This window comes from Anopheles arabiensis, chromosome 2, assembly GCF_016920715.1.
Source record: "Anopheles arabiensis isolate DONGOLA chromosome 2, AaraD3, whole genome shotgun sequence".
NCBI lineage: Eukaryota > Metazoa > Arthropoda > Insecta > Diptera > Culicidae > Anopheles > Anopheles arabiensis.
This window is the reverse complement of record NC_053517.1, coordinates 86,413,260-86,433,641: the sequence shown is the minus strand read 5'-3', so window position 1 is coordinate 86,433,641 and position 20,382 is coordinate 86,413,260. Positions and strand designations below refer to the sequence as shown.

Genomic DNA, 20,382 nt, shown 5'->3' with positions numbered 1-20,382 from the left:
AAATATTTTGCATTTTATTACGAACAAAAAAGAAAGCATAGATACAACTTTTCCAATTTTTTCTTCACCATCAGGCAATGTTGTTTAAAACACGGACCAAAAAAATAAAACGGAATCTTGCAAGATAAAATATTTATTTTTACGGACACAAAATATGAGCGCAATTATGTCGAGGGTAATAATGTGTGTGTGTGTGTGCTTCCTTCGCCCTGCGTTCGCGTGCACTGCTCTCCCCCTCATCCCATCCCCAGCGCGGATGTTCCGATAACGGAAGTAAATACCATAAATCGACTTTAACCTTTGTGCCGCCACAGTTCCGAGCCCGGCATGAAGCAGCGAAGGAAAACGATAGACACTTGGCCCCGTGTTAGCCGCGTTGCGATTATTTGTGCGATTATGATGCGAAATGTACACTTAATAATCGAAATATTTCCCTAACGCGGTGAGCGAAGCAGGCGGCGGCGGCATAGTGGGCAGACGTTTATGAATGAAGAAGGAATACTCGGTTACGGGAGGAGCTGTTTAAACTCTCGTGTGTTTTTTTTTTGTTAAAGATTTGGTTTGAAATTGTGTTTAAAATATGCAATAATATGTAGTGATGGGTAACTATGAATCAGATTTATTAATCTGAAAAATATATCAAACTAATTCTTTGAATTTGAACCTCGAATTTGGAGGCTCATTAATCATTCTAATCATTCTTCAATAAGAATCATGCATATTTATGGATACACGAATCTCTTATATGAAGTAAGTAAGTAAGTAAGCACATGAGTATCTTGAGATTCTTGACTAGTATCTCAACGACTTATGAACCTCTGAATTTATGATTCTTTATAGATTCATAAATCTCTATCTAAGATTATTGTCTCTTTATTGCACTCATTTGATATTAAAGTTGGGTTTTGCTGTGGTTCTGGGGTTGTTTTATTATAATTTTGTGCATTTATAGCAAATTCTGCCTCTTTTCCGTGAATCATATTTGTTCGTGTTATGTATATGAATCTTTATAGATTTATGTATTAAATATGTATGAATCATAGCAGATACATCATTCTTTGTAGAATCAGTGCTCTTTGTAGAATTATGCCTATTTGCAGCTTTCAGATTCTTTGTAGATTCATGTTTCTTTGTAGATTCATGATATTTTGTAGACTCACGATTCTTTGGAGATTCGCGATTCTTCGGAGATTCATGATTCTTTGTAGATAACGATTCTTAGTAGATTCTTGATTCTTTGTAGATTCATGATTCTTTTTAGATTCATGATTCTTTGTATACTCACAATTCTTCGGAGATTCACGATCCTTTGTAGATTCATGATTCTTTGTAGTTTCATGATTCTCTGTAGATTCATGATTCTTTGTAGATTCATGATTCTTTGTAGACTCATGATACTTTGTAGACTCACGTTTCTTCGGAGATTCACGATTCTTCGGAGATTAATATTTTTTATAGAATCATGATTCTTCGGAGATTCATGTTTCTTTGTAGACGCACGATTCTTCGGAGATTCACGATTCTTTGTTGATTAATGATACGAAATTCGAATCACCCATTACTGAAGATTCATAAGAATGAATGTTTTCGAAAGATTTATCGAGCCCAACACTAATATAAACTTAACAATTGTATTGCGAAGGAGTAAAGAACATTCTCAATTAATTTCTCTGACTAAGAATTTATTAAGTGATGGTTGTTTGGTAATTTGCATTTAAGGTCATTTATCTTCGTTGTTCTACCACTACTGCTGTCTCAAACACAAGACGCTTTTTCTGCTCATTCTCTAATTAAGTTGCACGAGCAATAGCTAACCTTTGTATGCATTAGAATCCGGCTGTGGTATGTGACCGTCTGGTGTTGGAATGTTTTCTTGTGCTCATGTGGTTGTTTGAAAGCCACCCCCCATGGCGGATGCTGTTTAAAAATCGATTTCCACTCAAAACCATGCCTCTATGACCAATCTATTGCCTTCCATCAATAATACAGCATTCTTCTACGCTTCTTGTATCTTTGCAGCTGGAATTGAACATCGGCAAACAAACTACTAAGCATCATCGCACAACAAACAGAGCAGCTCCTCCGCCGTTATCTCGCTGGAATATGGTGCACTGAGAGGAACACACCACATCAGGAGCAAGGGAGACGACGTGGACCCGCGGAAGAGAAAGTGGAAGCGTACGGTGTGTGGCAGCGCCACAGGCCATCAAACACACACAGACAGAGAGCGACCAGCAGAGCCGTGTGTGTGTCTGGAGGTAGTTTCTACAACACCTCCTCCCACACACACACACACACAAAGACCACTACCCGTTTTGTAGCATCCCTCTGCTTCTGGGCAACCTTATCGGATAAGAAACAAAGTTCAAAGCCCGCCTCAACATGGGGAAGCTGCTGTCGAAAATTTTCGGCAACAAGGAAATGCGAATCCTGATGCTGGGACTGGATGCTGCCGGCAAAACAAGTGAGTGGTGGAAGTGGAAGAACGGTTCTTTATAGTTCTACCGTTTAGTAGACTCGTTTCCTAACCGCCAAAACCCCTTTCCTTATTTGTTTCGTTGCAGCTATACTGTATAAGCTAAAGTTAGGTCAATCGGTAACCACAATTCCAACGGTCGGCTTCAACGTCGAAACCGTAACGTACAAGAACGTCAAATTCAACGTGTGGGACGTTGGTGGGCAGGACAAAATCCGACCCTTATGGAGGCACTACTATACAGGTAAGTGTGTTGCTCGGGTGTTGTTGTTTTCTTCTATCGATCATCGGTTTATATTAATATTGTTTTCAACATTCGCTTGTCGTTTTTGTAGGTACTCAAGGATTAATTTTCGTGGTGGACTGTGCGGACCGCGACCGGATAGATGAAGCGCGGCAGGAGCTGCACCGGATAATAAATGATCGCGAGATGCGGGATGCGATCATACTGATATTTGCAAACAAGCAAGACCTGCCAGAAGGTGAGCGAGTGGGGGTGTTTTTTTTTTGCATTGTAACGTTCCTTTTAAGGGGTTTATAGCCCGACACGTTGAGTAATACTCCCGAGCGGTTAAAACAAAGCTCGAACAAGGTCGGCCAGCAGAACAGGAAATCACTATCAGGTGTCTTCAGGCGCTGTTTGGCAATCGGACAATACAAAAGGGGGGTGAATAAAAATTCCAGTGCAATATATGAAGTGCAAATTGCGATTAGATTACACTATCGGGCTTTTTTGGTTTGGTGGTGTTTGGTCCTATCTTTTCGTGTATTACGTGACGAGATACGCTTTTTTTGGCTTCGCTTAGCACCAACCCAACCGCTTAATCTGGCAATTCATGATGAGCTGTCCCAAGTGTTTTACAACGCGAAAACCGATTTATGTGCGATATTGTTGAAGATCACAATCATTTCGGACACATAGAAAGCACTAATTCTGATATCAATCTCAAGGCAATTGGCGTTTCATTGTCGGACGAACCAACCAACCAATCCCTCCCCCCCAATTAGCTTGATTGCCTGTGCTTTGCTGTGAATGTATTCTAACCATCCGCCCTCCCTCTTGCCTTTTCAGCAATGAAACCTCACGAAATTCAGGAAAAGCTTGGCCTGACGCGAATACGCGACCGGAACTGGTACGTGCAGCCCTCCTGTGCCACCACCGGCGACGGTCTGTACGAGGGACTAACGTGGCTAACGTCCAACCACAAATTATGAGAATAATTGTAAGCATCGCAACGGGACTGGCACACTACACCCATTCGGACCTGCTGCTGCTGCTGCTGCTGAGCGCCCTGTGGTGGTTGTTGCGAAGCCGTCTTAGCAGCAAGAACATCCCACAAAATAGACACACACACACCCGCGCAGAAAAGAAAGCAAATGAAATCCTCCTCCAGCGCCTGTTTCAGCTTCTCACTCGGCTCGACCACCGACCTTCCTCCTCCTCCTCCTCCTCTCACCATCGACGATCGCTCGTGTGTCTCTGCGCTACTATTCATACAAAGTAGGACAAACAGCGGAGCATAAATAATATCAGGAAGCAAATATAAAAGAGTAAGAGCGTTAGAGATCAAGAGGAATCGAAAGGGAGATTGTTAGGTCCATCCATCTGTCCATGTGCCGGCCATACATGGCATTGTTGCAAAATTAGATACACTGATAGGACAAACGGACGGCAAGATAAAAGCAAAAACTCGTTTTTTCAACTTCTCCCACACGTTCTTCGTCCAAATATGAAGCTGAAAGGAAGGATCGTTGAAGACCGTCGCATCCTTGCTGTGTGCGTGTGTGTGTGTGTGTTTGTGCAGTCCGTAATAGTAAGCAGAAGCAACAAACCCAAATGTGGTTATATAAATTATCTAATTCTAATGCGACGATCGAATTGATACGATCGGGAGATCAACGTGTGCTCATCTTCCGTTCGAACGCCCCAATGCATGCGATGGCGGTGAGTGACGGTGCGGACTGTGTGCTTCGCATCGTTCGTAGGAGGAAGAAGCAAAAAAGAAAAAAAACATTCAAAAATTCACTCTGTCTATATATACATACACACATACACTGCTATGTATGGGCGCATATGTATGTATGCAAGTCTAAAACAGCAAAAAGGTAAGCGGCTATAGTTCAATATAATGCTTGTTAGAGGAGCTCTAAATCGTGTGAGTCCGTGTTGTGTGTGTGTGCTGTGTCGTTGAACGATCGACGGGCAGATTGGGTGCATCAGTATGTTAGTAAAAGAATGAAGTTCTCCTCTTTCTCCTTCTCCCTATAAGAAAAAATTCGAACCACAATTGCTGCGCGCACTCGTGCTGTAGTTGTTGTAGATTTGTGCTTTTCATTGGCGCTACCGTCCCGTGTTAATTTCGCCTGTTTTTGATGCGCGGGAATGTATGCTGCTTGCCTCTATCGAACGTGCTTTTGGTGAGCATTCATCATCATCATCGAATGACCATTTACGATAAGAAGGGCAAGTTAAGATCGTATAATCATGGTTCATAAAATTTCCCCCATGTTTTGTTTTTAGGATATTTTCTGTGAAAGTGGTAGGAAACATAATAAAGGAAATAGAACGAAAAAAAAAACAAAAAGTAGATAAAATTAAACCACAATAATAACCAGATCTTCATAATACATTTAAAAAAAAGGAAATATAGCTTACACACAACACCGATACCGATCGCTGATCGATGCACACCCTTCTACTCTACATCCGTTCTTCCCATCGGTTCCACATTAAGCTTTAAGCGGCTGTGTGTAGGAACGTATTGAACACAGCCTGCGCGCCAACAGACACAGTGCAGGAGCAGTAGCTGCAGTCGATTATTTATTGTATCGCATTTTGGAAAAGAAAAAGGTAGTTTGCTCGGGAGATATTGAGAACTAGCTGAAGGGAGAAGCTTGATGAAAACACCACACCTAGGAATCACGTTTACACAACTGTTTCACAACCGTATGCCGATAAAGTACATTTAAGAGGAAGCAAATCAGCGGGAAAGGCAACGATAAAGTGCTCGAACACAGCAGAAAACAAACATGGATTGATAGAACTGAGTGAATCTGTGGCAATTGTATGAGACACCGACCACAGGCTTTGCGTGTTTGTGTTGCTTGTGATTGTCAAAAGAAAAAAAAAAAAAGGAGTTAGGAAACGAATTGCTGAGCGAAGAATCGATAGCATAAATAAGTTCTGTCCCGTAAAAAGTGTCGTAATCATAAGAACAGACAATTAAACCCTATCGTAAGGTGAAAAACATAAGGCACGAACTAATGGGAAACGATCAACATCATACAAAGAGTAGGAAAGCATCAAAGGGTTGGAGGTGACCGAACCAACGGGCAGAAAGAACCGTTGACTGGCTGTTAAATGTTCATTTAAATTTGTATATACACAGTTACAACAAAATGCGTCGTGTGAGAGTATTTGCAATTAAAGAGATACGCAGCAGCAGCAGGAGCAGCAGTAACACCAGCAGCCGCGGCAACAGTCCTGCGTTGGAGTTAAGAATGAGCGATAGAGAGAGAGAGAGAGAGAGAAAATAAGTAACAATGAACAACAATGATCACTGCTTTGTAGGGATTTAGTAAAGCTATCAAATATAACAAATTTGACAAAATTGTGGTTATGCTAAGAAAGGGGGAAAACAGAAGGACACAATTTACGCTATAAAGACACACCAGCACACACACAAATTCCCCCACATCGGCAAACAATTCTAAACAAAAATCCTAGCCTTCATTTTCCGGTCTTCTTGGCGTGACAACAGTGTGTAGGTTAAAAAAAAAGTTCAATAGGAAATTCCGTTTATGTAGTTGGAAAGTACATAAGAGTGTGCATAGTGAAAAGCGCTTTAATACACCGGTTCAAATGAAGCGGAGTAATAAAAAATAAAGCAAAACACGAACGATAGCACGTAAAAGTGAACGCAAGAAACTATCAAAATACACACACACACACACACACGCACACATACAAACACGCAGACAGAGAAGGTGAAAGGAGAAGCCGAGGTTAGATGTAGAAGTGCAGAATTAGAATTGGGTAAAAATCGGTCAGAAATTATGTTTTCTATTATTTCTGCCTGTGTGAGAGAGAGAGAGAGGAAAGAACGTTTTGTAAATATTATTGTACGGTAAAAGAAAGAAAAAAAGAGAAAAAACAAACAACAACAGAGTAATAAAAACAAAGCAACTAATTGATACTATGTAAGAATAACAGAGAATAAACGAATGGGAAATAATAAAAAAAAAACTTTTGTTTTTGATTGTTTTACAATCATTTGAAAGTACGTGAATGGTTGAGGGTAAAGTTCAAATTTAAGGAACACGTGTAGAAATATTCAAATGTAACGTCTAATTTGAAATTTCAAACGTAGAAACAAATGGCGATGTAATATTTCAATGTAAGTGAACCCGCCGCTAGATGGCAGCACAAACGCTAGAGAGAGAGAAAGAGGAAGAGAGAGTGATACTTGTAGAGCAACGTGTGGCTCAATGTTTTACAACATTTGAACACGATTTGTACGCAAGGTTAGTGTATTTGCTTCTGAACTAAAACAAATTGGTACTTTTTTACAGATTGTATAAAAAATTGTTTCTAAAAAAGCTTTATAGAAACTGTTTTACACTATATGATTACCATGGTATGCGCGACATTACATTAGCGGAATGTATCTCGTGGCCCTTTATGGGTTTGTCCAATCAGCAAGGATCAGGTTTACAACTTCTGGCCGCCGGTTTTTAGCGTTTTATTTTACAAAAACATTTCCCCCGCTCCTATCCCAAACCCAAAATTGTTTACAGTCGCGTCACCGCGAAACCGGCACCACAACAACTGTTTGGATTTTACATCATTTTCGTGTGATTGAAATTTCCGCTTCCGGTGGTGGTGGAGATGTGGTGCTTCTCATTTGGAAAATGGTAATTATGGTACCACTAGGGAAAGGCCATAGGTAGTTGATGTATTGATAAATTCTATCTCTATTGGTCCCGAAATCCACCCCTCCATCCCCACCACTGAAAGGAAATTGGGATATTCTATCCGCCGCAGGAAAGAAGCTAAATTGTACAGCAAATGTTCTGTCACGGCTGCCTGTTACGGTTGTAACAACAATTTTGCGAGATGAACGAACGAAAATGATGTCAGAATGTTGGCCGGAAGTGTCTTATTCGTGCCTGTAGGAGGGGGAGTTTTCCCTGCCCACGCTCGGCACGACTTCTGGTTGGTTTTCTGGTATCGGTCCGCGCTGACAGTACATGGGTGGGTACGTGTGGAGTAACTGGAGTAAAACTTTCATAACGAGCATTTCCTTTAGCCGAGCGTGTTGAGCATCCGTTCGCGCTTGCCGCTACAAGGAGGTGGGAGAAGGTGCTTTCTTTGGTGAATTTAGCATGGGTTTTGTTGGAAATAGAAAACTTTTGTGTGGATAGATAGGTCAAAACTGGGGTCATTTGTGTGCCATTTTATATGAATTTTCAAATTATTCAAAATAATTAAATAATAAATAAATAATAAAAATAATATTAGTCAAAAATGGTAAAATTATTAAAAATTATTTTATGGTGATATTGCTTAGTAATTCTGAAGTGTTTTAATACTTACTTACTTACTTACTTATCCGGCGCTACAACCGCTTTGCGGTCTTGGCCTGCCTCAGGAGTGTCCGAAACCGCTCACGGTCTCGCGCCTTCGTCTGCCAGTCCGTTATCCCGGCCTTAATGGCGGACGCCTCCACGCCGTCCTGCCACCTCAACTTGGGCCTACCACGCCTCCTCTGTCCTTGTGGACGGCCTAAAAAGACTTTACGGGCTGGGTCGTCCGTTTCCATGCGTATAACATGGCCAGCCCACCGGAGCCTGGCGAGCTTTATACGCTGTACGACAGTGAGGTCGCCGTACATCTCGTATAGCTCGTCATTATAGCGGCTCCTCCATTGTCCTTCCACACATACGGGGCCAAGTATCCTTCTGAGCATCTTCCTCTCGAACGCGGCTAAGAGGGTTTCGTCAGATTTGGACAGTGTCCATGTCTCAGAGGCGTATGTGAGTACTGGTACTATATAGGTACTATATAGTCCCAGCTTCGTCCGTCGCGACAGGTTCTTTGAGGTGAACTGCTTTTTCAGGCTGTAGAATGACCGGTTGGCAGCCAGCATCCTTGCGCGCAACTCAGCTTCCATGCTATTGTCGTTGCTGACCTTTGATCCCAGATAGGTGAATTGTGGGACGACTTCAAAAGTGCGTTCACCTATCTGCACGTCACGCCTACGTAGATTCTGATTATTTGTTGGCGGGCCCGCTGATGTTGCCACCATCAGTTTGGTCTTTGCCTCGTTTATCTGCAATCCGAGGTTCTCTGCCGCCTGCTCGATCCCTTGGTAGGCTTCTGCTACATAGGAGAGCCGCAGACCAATGATGTCTATATCATCAGCGTATGCCAGGATCTGGGTTGACTTATAGAAGATGGTTCCCGTAGTCTCCACCCTCGAGTCGCGGATGGCCCTCTCTAGCGCCAAGTTGAATAGGAGACAGGCAAGCCCGTCCCCCTGGCGCAGACCCTTGGTGGTAGCAAAAGGTCCTGAGAGTTTTCCATCCACCCTCACCTGGCATGTGACGTTGGTCATAGTCATTCTAACTAGCCTTATCAGTTTGGCCGGGATTCCAAAAGAGCTCATAGCGTCGTACAGTTTTACCCTGGCTATGCTATCGTATGCGGCTTTGAAGTCTATGAAGAGATGGTATGTGTCGTTTTTGTATTCAGCCATCTTCTCCAAGATCTGCCGCATGGTGAAGATCTGATCAGTGGTTGATTTTCCGTTTCGGAATCCTCTTTGATAGTTTCCTACTATCTCTTCGACGTGCGGGACAAGGCGATCCTGAAGGATCAGGGAGAATATTTTATAGGCGGTATTCAACACCGTAATACCCCTGTAGTTGTTGCAGTCCAACCTATCTCCCTTCTTGTATATGGGGTAGATGATGCCGAGATTCCAATCACAAGGCATCGATTCGCTATCCCACACCTCAGTAACAATTTGATGAATCTCGTTTTCTAGTCGTGCACCTCCATTCTTGACCAGTTCGGCTGCAATTCCGTCGGTTCCGAGTGCCTTGTTATTTTTCAGCCGACGGATAGCCTTTCGTGTTTCTTCTATGCTAGGTGGCAGTAGCATGACATTATCTGCTAGTGGCGCTTCTAGCTGTTCGCTAAATTGGTCATTGAGTAATTCATCAAAGTACTGAGCCCACCGCGAGAGGACCTCTGGCTGGTTACTGACCAGATCTCCATCCTTGTTGCGACAGCAGGTTACCTTAGGTACAACGTTGTTTCGGTGACCTGCTATCGCTTGGTAAAACTTTCGTGTCGGTCCGTACGCCTCTCTGGTTTGCTCGAGTTCCCGCATGTTTTGCTCTTCCAAAGCATGCTTCTTGGAGCGGTGAACTCGTTTCTCTTCGCGTCTGAGCCGTGAATATTCCTCTGCGCATGCCCGCGTTCTATGCCGTTGCTGCATTGCTCGGTATGCAGTATTCTTACGTTCGGTCACTAGTCTGCATTCATCGTCGAACCAGCCAGATTTGGTGTTGCCACGACTTGGTGGGAGTATATTTCTTGCACAGTTTATTATTTTTGTTTTTAGAGCGTTCCACCTCTCGCTCGTAGTTTCATATCTGTTTTCTGGTAGTAGAGACTCGTCTAAAGCGGCTTTGAATTCCTGTTGGACAGTAATGTCCCTTAGAGAGTCCGTGTTGAGCCGAGGCTGCGTGTTTTCTCCGCCCCCATTGGCGCGGGGGCGGGCGATTCTACAACGTATCACTAAGCCAACCAAGTAGTGATCGGAATCGATATTGGCTCCTCGATATGTTCTGACATTTAACAGACTCGACTGTCGTCGGCGGCTTATTAACACGTGGTCGATCTGGTTGAAGGATTCTCCACCCGGGTGCGCCCACGTAATCTTGTGGATTTTTTTGCGCGCAAATTTGGTACTCCCTACAACCAGATTGTTCGCTGCGGCGAACTGGACCAATCTACTACCATTATCATTACTGTGCTCATGCAGACTGTGACAGCCAGTGTATTGGCGGTACATTGGCTCCCTACCGACTTTTGCGTTGAAGTCCCCCAGGATGATTATCAGGTCATGCCTGGGGCACGCATCTACAATTCTAGCGAGGCGGCCGTAAAAAAGGTCCTTCTCCTCTTCCTCTTTATCTTCGGTAGGGGCGTGAACGTTTATGAGGCTTATATTAAAGAATTTGCCTCGCATGCGCAGGGTGCATAGCCTATCGTTTATAGCCTTGAAATCCATGATTGCGGGTTTCAACCGGGGACCTACGGCGAAACCCGTTCCGAGCACGCGGTGGCGGTCGTGGCAGCTGTAATATATGTCGTAGCACTGCTTACCACGCCTATTGTGCACACCGTTCCCTAGCCACCGAATCTCTTGTAAAGCTACGAGGTCCATGCTCAGTGTGGCTAGGGCATCATCAAGTTTTTTCAAGGCTCCGGCTTCGCTTAGAGTGCGTACGTTCCATGAGCCCATTTTCAGAGTAGTCCGGGGGCATTGCGTATGGTCGGTATCGGGATGTCCGTTTCGAAAATTTCTGTGGCTTTCCGTAGTCGTTGATTCATGGGACTGGGTGACTGGCCCTGCGCCCACGTGACCGTTTTGTTTAGCGTCGGGTTGCCCCCCCGACGTTCAGGCACCCAGTTTCCCGGAATACCCACCCCCCTCCTGGTTCGCCATGTGCCACCATCCGCCCAAGGGGTTGGGTCAAGCCCGTGTACCCAAGCTTGGATATGTGGTGACACATGTTACCACTCTGCACGACGAGGACGTGTCGGAATAGGAGTTGGATGGGAGAGCCTGTATTATCCCTCAATGGGGCTTCGGATCCCATCCCATTACAGAGCAAGTGTTGTGTAAGTGAAGTGTTTTAATATGATTTCTAATACCTTGTACGCTACATTTTACCCCCTATGCAACACGTAAAAGCAAAACACAATCCTTCATTACGATAATGCATCAAGCTTGAAGTTAATGGGATTTGCAGTGGAGTCGATACACACACACACATGTAACGCTGAACATAATTAAAGTGGGAGAAAGCAGTATATCATACCGTATCACTAACCTTGTTTTTCTTCAGCCGGCAGCAAATCGAAGTACCAAATGCGCTAACCATTGCGCCAATCCACCATGCGCCACCATGCGTCTCCATCCAGGGTAGGCCACGACTTTGCTTTGCTACCGACTACAAGAACAACTTCAGCACTCATCAGCACTTCCCCCGTGGGGCCACGATTCAATGCAGCTAGCGAAAAGCTGACTTTGTCGCTTTCCTGTACCGAATGGCACAGCCTGCTCTGTGCTAACCGGCGGGAAGCAACGAGCAAGAGGAAACCCACTGTCGTCGGTTCGGTTTCCGTTTTCCGCTCTCCGTGTCTCGGTCGATGGTGGTGGTGGTGCTGTTTTTTCTAGCTTTCGGTGCTCTGCCGTGAACGCAAACTGAGAGGATGCAAAGGATGTTCTGTTTCAGTTGAACCAGACAGCAATCGGCAACATCGTTTCCGGTCGCGGCTCGCTGTGGTGGGGTTTTCCTTCATTGTATAGCATGTGCCGCAGTAGCAGCAGTAGCAGCAGCAGCAATGTTGTTTTTTTCTCTGCTATGTTGCTTTAAGCATCGTTCATATTGCAATCTTTTCGCTATTGGCTGCCTCTAGACTGGCTACTGTTACTACTATTTGCGTCAATCCATCTGTCTGCACTAGTGATGGGAAAAGTGAAGGTTTTGTCGGAATCGATTCCGGCTAGCTCCGCAGTTTGCTGGAATCGATTCCGGATAGTAGGTCCGGAATCCGTTTCCGGAATCGATTCCGGAATCGGCTCCAGAATCGGAATTGACTCCGGAATTGGTTCCGGAATTGACTCCAAAATCGGAATCGGCTCCAGAATTGATTCCGGAATCGGAATCGGTTCCGAAGTCGACTCCGGAATTGGCTCCAAAATTGATTCCGGTATCGGCTCCGGAATCGGGATCAGTTCCTGAATCGACTGCGGAATCGGCTCCGGAATCGGAATCGGTTCCGGAATCGAAGTCGGCTCTCGAATCGGAAATGGCTCATAAATTAGAATCGGCAACCAAACGGAGCCAGCTTCGGCATCGCCATAAAAATATGCGTTTGGGTCCAATCATACTACGTATTGATAACCGCAAAAATCCAAATTTACTTGTAAAAGATCCATTGTCATGGAGATTCCCGGACTAATTTCGCTCCGGAGTCAACTCCGGAATCGGCTTCGGAGCCAACTCCGGAATCGGCTTTGGAGCCAACACCGGAATCGGCTCCGGAATCGGCACCGGAATCGGCACCGGAATCGGATCCGGAATCGGCTCCGGAATCGGCTCCGGAATCGGCACCGGAATTGACTACGAAATCGGCTCCGGAATCGGCCCCGGAATCGGAATCGATTCTAGCATCGGAATTGGCTCCGGAATTGATTCCGAACACGGAATCGGAATCGGGTAGGTCCGATTCCGAGCTCCCACCATTAGTCTGCACAATGCTGTACAAATTATTTTTGCTGATGGTGCAACGTTTGAGGAATGGTGTGCGGTTTGCGTTTGAAAGGAAGCAATCGACAGCGGATGGGTAAAGGTAAAATGTGGCTTTAAGCATAGTTAATCTATGCTAAGTATAGTTCACTATTTAGCAGCTTTTTGAAAACAATCGGTGGTCTGTGGAATGGAACAAAAGGTTACATGCAAAGGAACAACATGCTCGTTATGGGTTCAAGACCCATATATAGACTGATAGCCACGGATGTTGCGCCAAATAAGAAGAAGAAAATAAGTATGCTACAGTATTTGATTCGATTCGGTACACGGTTCCTTGTTTCCTGGCTAAAGAAGTGACCATCACGAAGGTAGTATCGTAATTCCCTTACCTTACAAGCCTATTAACTTTGTCCCTCTTGAGCTGCACATGATTTCGTCGTAATTTCGGGCATGATTTATAACAAGATCAGTTATAATCATTAATTGTACTATAATTCTATCTTTTCTTGATATTCATCAACTTTTTTAAGTACAACATTACTAACAAATGATGTAAAAATGACCGAAAATGCATTCAAACCACTGCATGCACAACAACTAAAACCTCAATGTATGCTACGATGAAACTATTGAAGCTTTTTCACCCAGCTGACAAAACTTTGCCGCGCTTTTTGATCAAATTTTCAGGACGACTCGACCTCTGTATTATAAAGACTTTGGCTTTGCACATCAGCTGGTTGCTGTGATGCGTCATCTGACAGATATTTCACCTGTCAAATAGTTCATTTCGCTGTATATTTCACCTCGTGTAGCCGTGCGGTGAAGCGTTTGGCAACTGTCAGTTGTTATGTTGCGATCCGTGTGGATGCTGTGTGGAGTCCTGCGGTTACGGTGGCAAAAGTGGTCACTAACAAACGTGCAACGTACTGTCTATGAAGTAGATGAGTCGAATTTCTAACGATAACGATTGGATCAGAAACTGACAAACTATTGCTGTAACGCAAGCGAATTTAAATTTCTTCCTTCACCAATTTTCTTATCCTAATCCAAGTAACCATTGGTTTTATCCTTCTAAATTCTCCCAAGTCACAACAAGAATTTTCTGGATACCCGAACAATACAGTCCGAGCGGATAACCGGGTAAACGTGCAAAGGTAAAATTTAGTTTGAAAGTAGGCCATGTTTTCCATAGAGGAAGACTCAAACGGAATAGTTCTTGGAGTTAAAACATTTTATTCCAACATCCGAAATGGCGAAAGAACCCCTGGATTTCCAAGCTAAATATCCTTTTCCGTCTGCATAGGCTTCCCAACCAGTGGATCAGAAGCAACTAGCGAGAAGGACTGCTTAGTAGACAAAGTGTCAAAGACTCTGTCCAAAAGTCTGCCGTTTGTTTCTCCTCCACTACGACCCGGCGACTCTTGCTGAGGGCCAATCCTTCGCGTGACCTGGTAGAGATGCGCGGAACGTAATAATTGGAGTTTATCCTGTTTTCGAATCCACTGCCTGCGCTTTTCATGGTTTGTCATTCCGTGATCACGAAACAAAGCCCTAAAAGACATAAAATTGTGTCGTGTAAAATTTCAGTGAAATACTAAGTGGGCAATCAAATGTAGACATGCAGGTTTGATGTGTATAGCAGCTTATGCAAAAGTTTCTCATTCGTTTCACAACAACGTACAGTACCAGAAATTCACTAAACAAAACGTATGTTCTATTCAACTGACAAACATGTTGCATACATCGCTTTCTGTCATTTTGCTCTAAACACGTTTCTCTTTTATAGGCTTTAAACAACCTTCGTAGGTCCAAGCAACCAACGACAACCGATCTGAGCAGCCATTGGGATTGAGGAAATGTATTTAAAGGGTTTGAAATATTTGCTCATAGTGTTGAGGTGTCTGTAGAAACCCTGTAATAGCGTCGTCGCTTGCATCGTCGTTAGTTCCTTTGCACTTCATAGTGCTCACCCGACTTTGCTGCTTCTATATGCATGCATGTTGACGTTTATTTATGCATCCCCGACATATTTTAACATAAACAGACTTTTTTTTGCATTCCAATTTCCCCCTTCCTTCCAATCTAATGATAAGCTTCCATTAAAGAAAGAAAGGCACACCGAAAAGGCAACGACGCCCTGGACCGTGTCTGTACAAACATTTGGTCACCGAATTCCCGGTGATTACTATTTGCACAACGTTTCATTCTGTCTGTCATCGTAAAGTTCGTTTCTTTTTTGTTCGCTTGCTTGATGCATGTGTATGGCTTTAGTTTTGCATGTATCCTTTCTCTGCAAGAAATAAAGTACACGGCGAGAGCTAGAAGAAATTGTATGATGCTCCTGGTTCACCAAACGTTGGCGTTGGATGGTAAAGTTTTAAATGGCTGATTTTCGACACGCTCGTTCGCCGTGGTTTTGGTCGAGGCGAAATAATTGAAATGTGTCGCCGTCGTCGTTGTGGAAAACAGTGACAGTGCCGCCGGCTAAAAGGATTTCCCTTTCGTACCGGTAGGATCAGAGTTTGTGGCGTTCGTTCGATGGAGGGAGTGCCGCTTCAATGAAGATATAATACATTCGTCCCCGTGAATCCCCGTGAAAGCGAGGATGGTATGCGCGTGCGTGTGTGCGTGTGTGTGTGTGGAAGATTTACACGTAATGCACGGTAACAACCAACGCGGAACTGAACATCGCCTCAAATCTTCCCTTTGGAAAAGCTTCCTCGGAGCAGCAGTACGACGGAAAAGCTCCGTTGATGGTAAACGTAGTCGCAGCAGCAGCAGCAGCAGCAGCAGCAAGCAAAACTTTCAACTATTTCCGTAACGAGCAATGTCGGAAATTTGCGGCATCCCCCTGTGGCACACGGTGAATTTCCCATTTCTCCCTCCCCTTTTTTACACTGCCTCACACCGGTAGGGTATGGTGACCGTGGTTACCATGGCGTTAAGTTCCATTATCATCCCACGCGCGTCAGGCATCCGGCTTCTAGCTACAGGGCTTAAAGCTTCCCTTTCTCTCTTTCTCTCTCTCTTCCGCCCTCTGTTTTGCGTATTAGAAATAATCCGTAGTTTTCGGCGATGGGTGAAACTCTTCGCGATTGTGGTTTAGCTGGGCGCCTGGGTTTTACCACACCGGTTTGCTGTAATGATGAGATGCACCCAGGCAGGTGCAGGGCCGCAACGTTTAGCCCGTGCCCGCTTTCTTTTGATCCGTGTTGGTGCACGCTGGCGCTGGCTTGTCTTGGGCCGTTGCCCAAGCCTGCTTTGGACAGTGGTTGGTTGCAAACTTGCTAATAGATTTTGGCTTATCCTTCGCCGCGTGTTAACGCAAAGTTTTGGGCGAGGTAACGAAGCGTGAAAAGTGAGTTTGGAGTTATTATTCTAGAACCTTGTACGTCGTCAGTCGACAACAGAGTCTTCTCGGTGCATGGCTTCGGTGGTGTAAGATGCGCTAATTTGTAATTATGCAAACACGAAGAAAAGACTTGATTGGGGGGAAAAAACAAACACATATACACACTCAAAAAGTGTCAAAAGTGTTACAGTATGAGATAGAAGAGGGGAAGTTTTCTGACAAGAAACAAATAAACTTTTAAAACATTCGTTGCTATAAGTGATGGGAAAAATGAAGTTTTTGTCGGAATCGATTCCGGCTAGCTCCGCTGTTTTCTGGAATCGATTCCGGATAGTAGGTCCGGAATCAGTTTCCGGAATCGATTCCGGAATTTGCTCCGGAATCGGAATCGACTCCGGAATTGGTTCCGGATTCGACTCCAGAATCGGAATCGGCTCCAGGATTGATTCAGGAATCAGCTCCGGAATCGGAATCGATTCCGGAATCGTCTCCGGAATCGGAATCGGTTCCATAATGGACTCCGGAATCGGTTCCGGAATCGAAGTCGGCTCTCGAATAGGAAATGGCTCATAAATTAGAATCGGCAACCAAACGGAGCCAGCTTCGGCATCGCCATAAAAATAGGCGTTTGGGTCCAATCATACTACGTATTGGTAACCGCAAAAATCCAAATTTACTTGTTAACGATCCACTCTCATGGAGATTCCCGGACTGATTTTGTTGAAGAGCAAGCCTTGAGTAAAATAGTAGGCTATGATTATTAATGTAAGATTCTAGAAATATAGTCTTGTTCCAACCAGCAACCTTTACACAGCTACTCTCTACAGGTTATGGGCCCAGACTCGAAAATTGATTAAAGATCCAGAATATCGAAGACTTGAATCTAGAAAGTTTAGTGAAAATGGCGCTTCCTAGCTCAAGCAATTCCTCGTCAAGTTTCGTCGGTTCGACAAGTATTCCCTCCATTGAACGTCTGCTCGGTCGGGAAAATTGGACATCCTGGAAGTTTGCTGCTAAAACGTTTCTACAACTCGAAGGACTTTGGGAAGTAGTAAAACCTGTGAAAAAAGAGGATGGAACTTTCGAAACGGTGGACGAAAAAAGGATTTGCAAGCCAGATTGAAGCTCATCCTTTTACTCGACCCAACAATTTATGTCCATATTGAAGACGCGGAATCGGCTCGATCTGCTTGGGACAAATTGGAAATGGCGTTTGAGGATAAAGGGCTTTCTAGGCAAATCGGCTTGCTTCACAAGCTGATTAAGTCTGATTTGGATACATGTGGCTCAATGAATTCATACGTGAATCAGGTAATATCCACGGCAAACCAACTAAATGCCATTGGTTTCCAAATTGCCCGACTTGTGGGTAGGAATGATTCTTTTGGCTGGTTTACCGGAAGAGTATCGACCGATGATTTTGGCTATGGAGAATTCTGGTGTTGCAATCACAGGCGACTATGTGAAGACAAAACTTCTTCAAGAGAGGCCGTTGCTACGTAACGAAAATGTTCAAGCGTTAGCCACTAACAAACGTCGTGAAGTTTTCAAGCCAAAACAGAAGCCTTCTTCGTCGAAAGGTCCGCAATGTAGGAAATGTGGCCGGTATGGTCATATTGCGAAATTCTGCAAGGATGATCGAAAAGGAGGAACAACGTTGTGTACGGTGCTATCGACATTTGGAAACAGTGAAGCTAACGAGTGGATTTTGGATTCGGCAGCGTATGCGCACATGACTAGCAACAAGGATTTATTGAGCAACCTGCAAAACGCAACAGGTAAAGTAGTTGCTGCTAACGGAGGAACTCTGGACATTGTCGCTCGTGGAACTGCTATAATACAACCGAAATGCATGGAAGAGATTGTAACGATCAGCGATGTAAAGCTGATTCCAGGTTTAACATCGAATTTACTTTCGGTTAGCAGGATGGTAGAAAAGGGATATACTGTTCAATTCAACACCAAAGGTTGCAAAGTATATAACCCTAGCGGCAAGTTGGTGCTTACTGGTATTCACAACAATAATCAGTTCAAGGTGGAACAGGTAGCGAACAACATGCAGGAGGCTCTGTCGTGTAACACAGCAGAAAGTTTCGAATTGTGGCATAAACGGATGGGGCATCTGGGTGCTGTGAATCTCAAGAAACTTGCTGGTGGTTTGGCAACTGGCATCACATTGAAAAATATGGACGGTGCGGATTGCAGAGTTTGCCCGTTAGGCAAACATTCGAAGTTACCGTTTCCGAAGAAAGGTTCTCGAGCTGAAAATGTCTTGGATTTGGTTCATTCGGACATTAATGGACCGATGGAAACGCACTCGCTTGGTGGACATCGATATTACATCACGTTCATCGATGACAAGACGAGGCGTATATTCGTTTATTTCCTTAAGACGAAATCTGAAGTAGAAGTTTTCGAAGCCTTCAAGAGATTCCACGCGATGGCGGAGCGTCAAAGCGGAAGGAAGCTTAAAACACTACGTACAGATAACGGTAAGGAATATATGAACAAATCCCTAACATCGTTCTTGCAGAAAGAGGGCATCCGCCATGAAACTTCGAACGGATACACACCACAGCAAAATGGACTGGCGGAACGTGCCAACAGAACTATTGTGGAAATGGCGCGGTGTTTACTGTTCGAAGGAAACATGACCAAAGGTTTTTGGGCGGAGGCGGTTTCAACAGCAGTTTATCTTATTAATCGTTCTCCTACACGTGGACACAATTTAACTCCTGAAGAAGCGTGGAATGGAAGAAAACCTGATCTTTCACATCTGCGTGTGTTTGGAACGAAAGCGATGGTAATGATTCCGAAGGAGAAGCGACGTAAATGGGATCCGAAATCTCATGAGTGCGTTCTGACTGGCTTTGATGAAGAAACGAAAGGATATCGTCTGTACGACCATAAAAAGAAGCAAACGATCATTAGCCGCGAAGTAATTTTTTTAGATGAAGGTTGTTCATCGAACGTGACAGTTACAGCAATGCAAGAGCCAAGAAGAACATTCGTTAGACTGGACATCGAGGAAACAACTTCAATCCAACCTGTGCAAATCCCGGTTCCCAATTTTGCACCCGATGCTGGATCAGACAGCACGTTGGAAGAAAATGATGCAGAAACGGATGGTGAACTCGATGAAAGTACGACAGATGACGAAAACAACACTAGTACAGAAACGATGGTACAATCTGAAGACGATTCGAGTGATTTTCTTGGGTTTTCCGGAAGCGATGTCGATGGCTTTGTAGCAGTTGCGTCTGGTATGAACAGTGGAACATATGCTGATCCTGTTTCACACCAAGAAGCACTCGCTAGGGATGATAGCAAAGAATGGGGGACTGCCATGCAGGAGGAGTATAACGCTCTGATGGAGAACAAAACCTGGACGCTAACTTCGCTCCCGAAAGGAAGACAAGCCATAAAATGCAAATGGGTGTATCGGACTAAATGCGATTCATCTGGAAATTTAACTCGATACAAGGCTCGTTTGGTCGTCAAAGGATTCTCACAGCGAAAGGGGGAAGATTATGATGAAACGTACGCTCCCGTGGTACGGTATTGTTCGCTGCGATACCTTTTTGCCCTGGCTATCAAGCATGATCTGATGATAGATCAAATGGATGCAGTAACAGCATTTCTGCAAGGAGATCTTGATGAAGATATTTACATGGAGCAACCACCTTGCTTCGTTGATGGACAACGGAAAACGTTGGTATGTAAACTTAACAAAGCTATTTATGGTTTGAAGCAGGCGAGCCGAGTTTGGAACAACAAACTGGATGCAGCATTACAACGGTTCGGCCTGATACCAACTCAGTACGATCCTTGCGTGTATGTAGGTAGCGAAGGAGGTAAGATCATTATCGTTGCTATATACGTTGACGACATGATGATTTTTAGCAACGATGTGGCATGGAAAAAGCAGCTGAAGAAACATCTTTGTAGTTGTTTCCGTATGAAGGATTTAGGAGCAGCACAGCACTGCCTAGGTATAAGG

At 44.2% G+C, this 20,382-nt stretch overlaps 1 protein-coding gene across 4 annotated transcripts in view; it reads left to right on the top strand.

The window, feature by feature from the left end:
* The window catches only part of LOC120893393 (ADP-ribosylation factor 6), a 36,558-nt gene extending 32,724 nt beyond the window's left edge, over nt 1-3,834 (top strand). For all 4 annotated transcript variants that reach the window (XM_040295235.1, XM_040295234.1, XM_040295236.1 and 1 more), the window contains exons 3-6: nt 2,020-2,464; nt 2,565-2,720; nt 2,812-2,958; nt 3,549-3,834. In XM_040295235.1, coding sequence (XP_040151169.1) covers nt 2,383-2,464; nt 2,565-2,720; nt 2,812-2,958; nt 3,549-3,691 — 528 coding nt within the window. In that variant the 5' untranslated portion in view covers nt 2,020-2,382 and the 3' untranslated portion in view covers nt 3,692-3,834. The remainder of the gene's footprint in view (nt 1-2,019; nt 2,465-2,564; nt 2,721-2,811; nt 2,959-3,548) is intronic.
* Nucleotides 3,835-20,382: the final 16,548 nt, after the last annotated feature.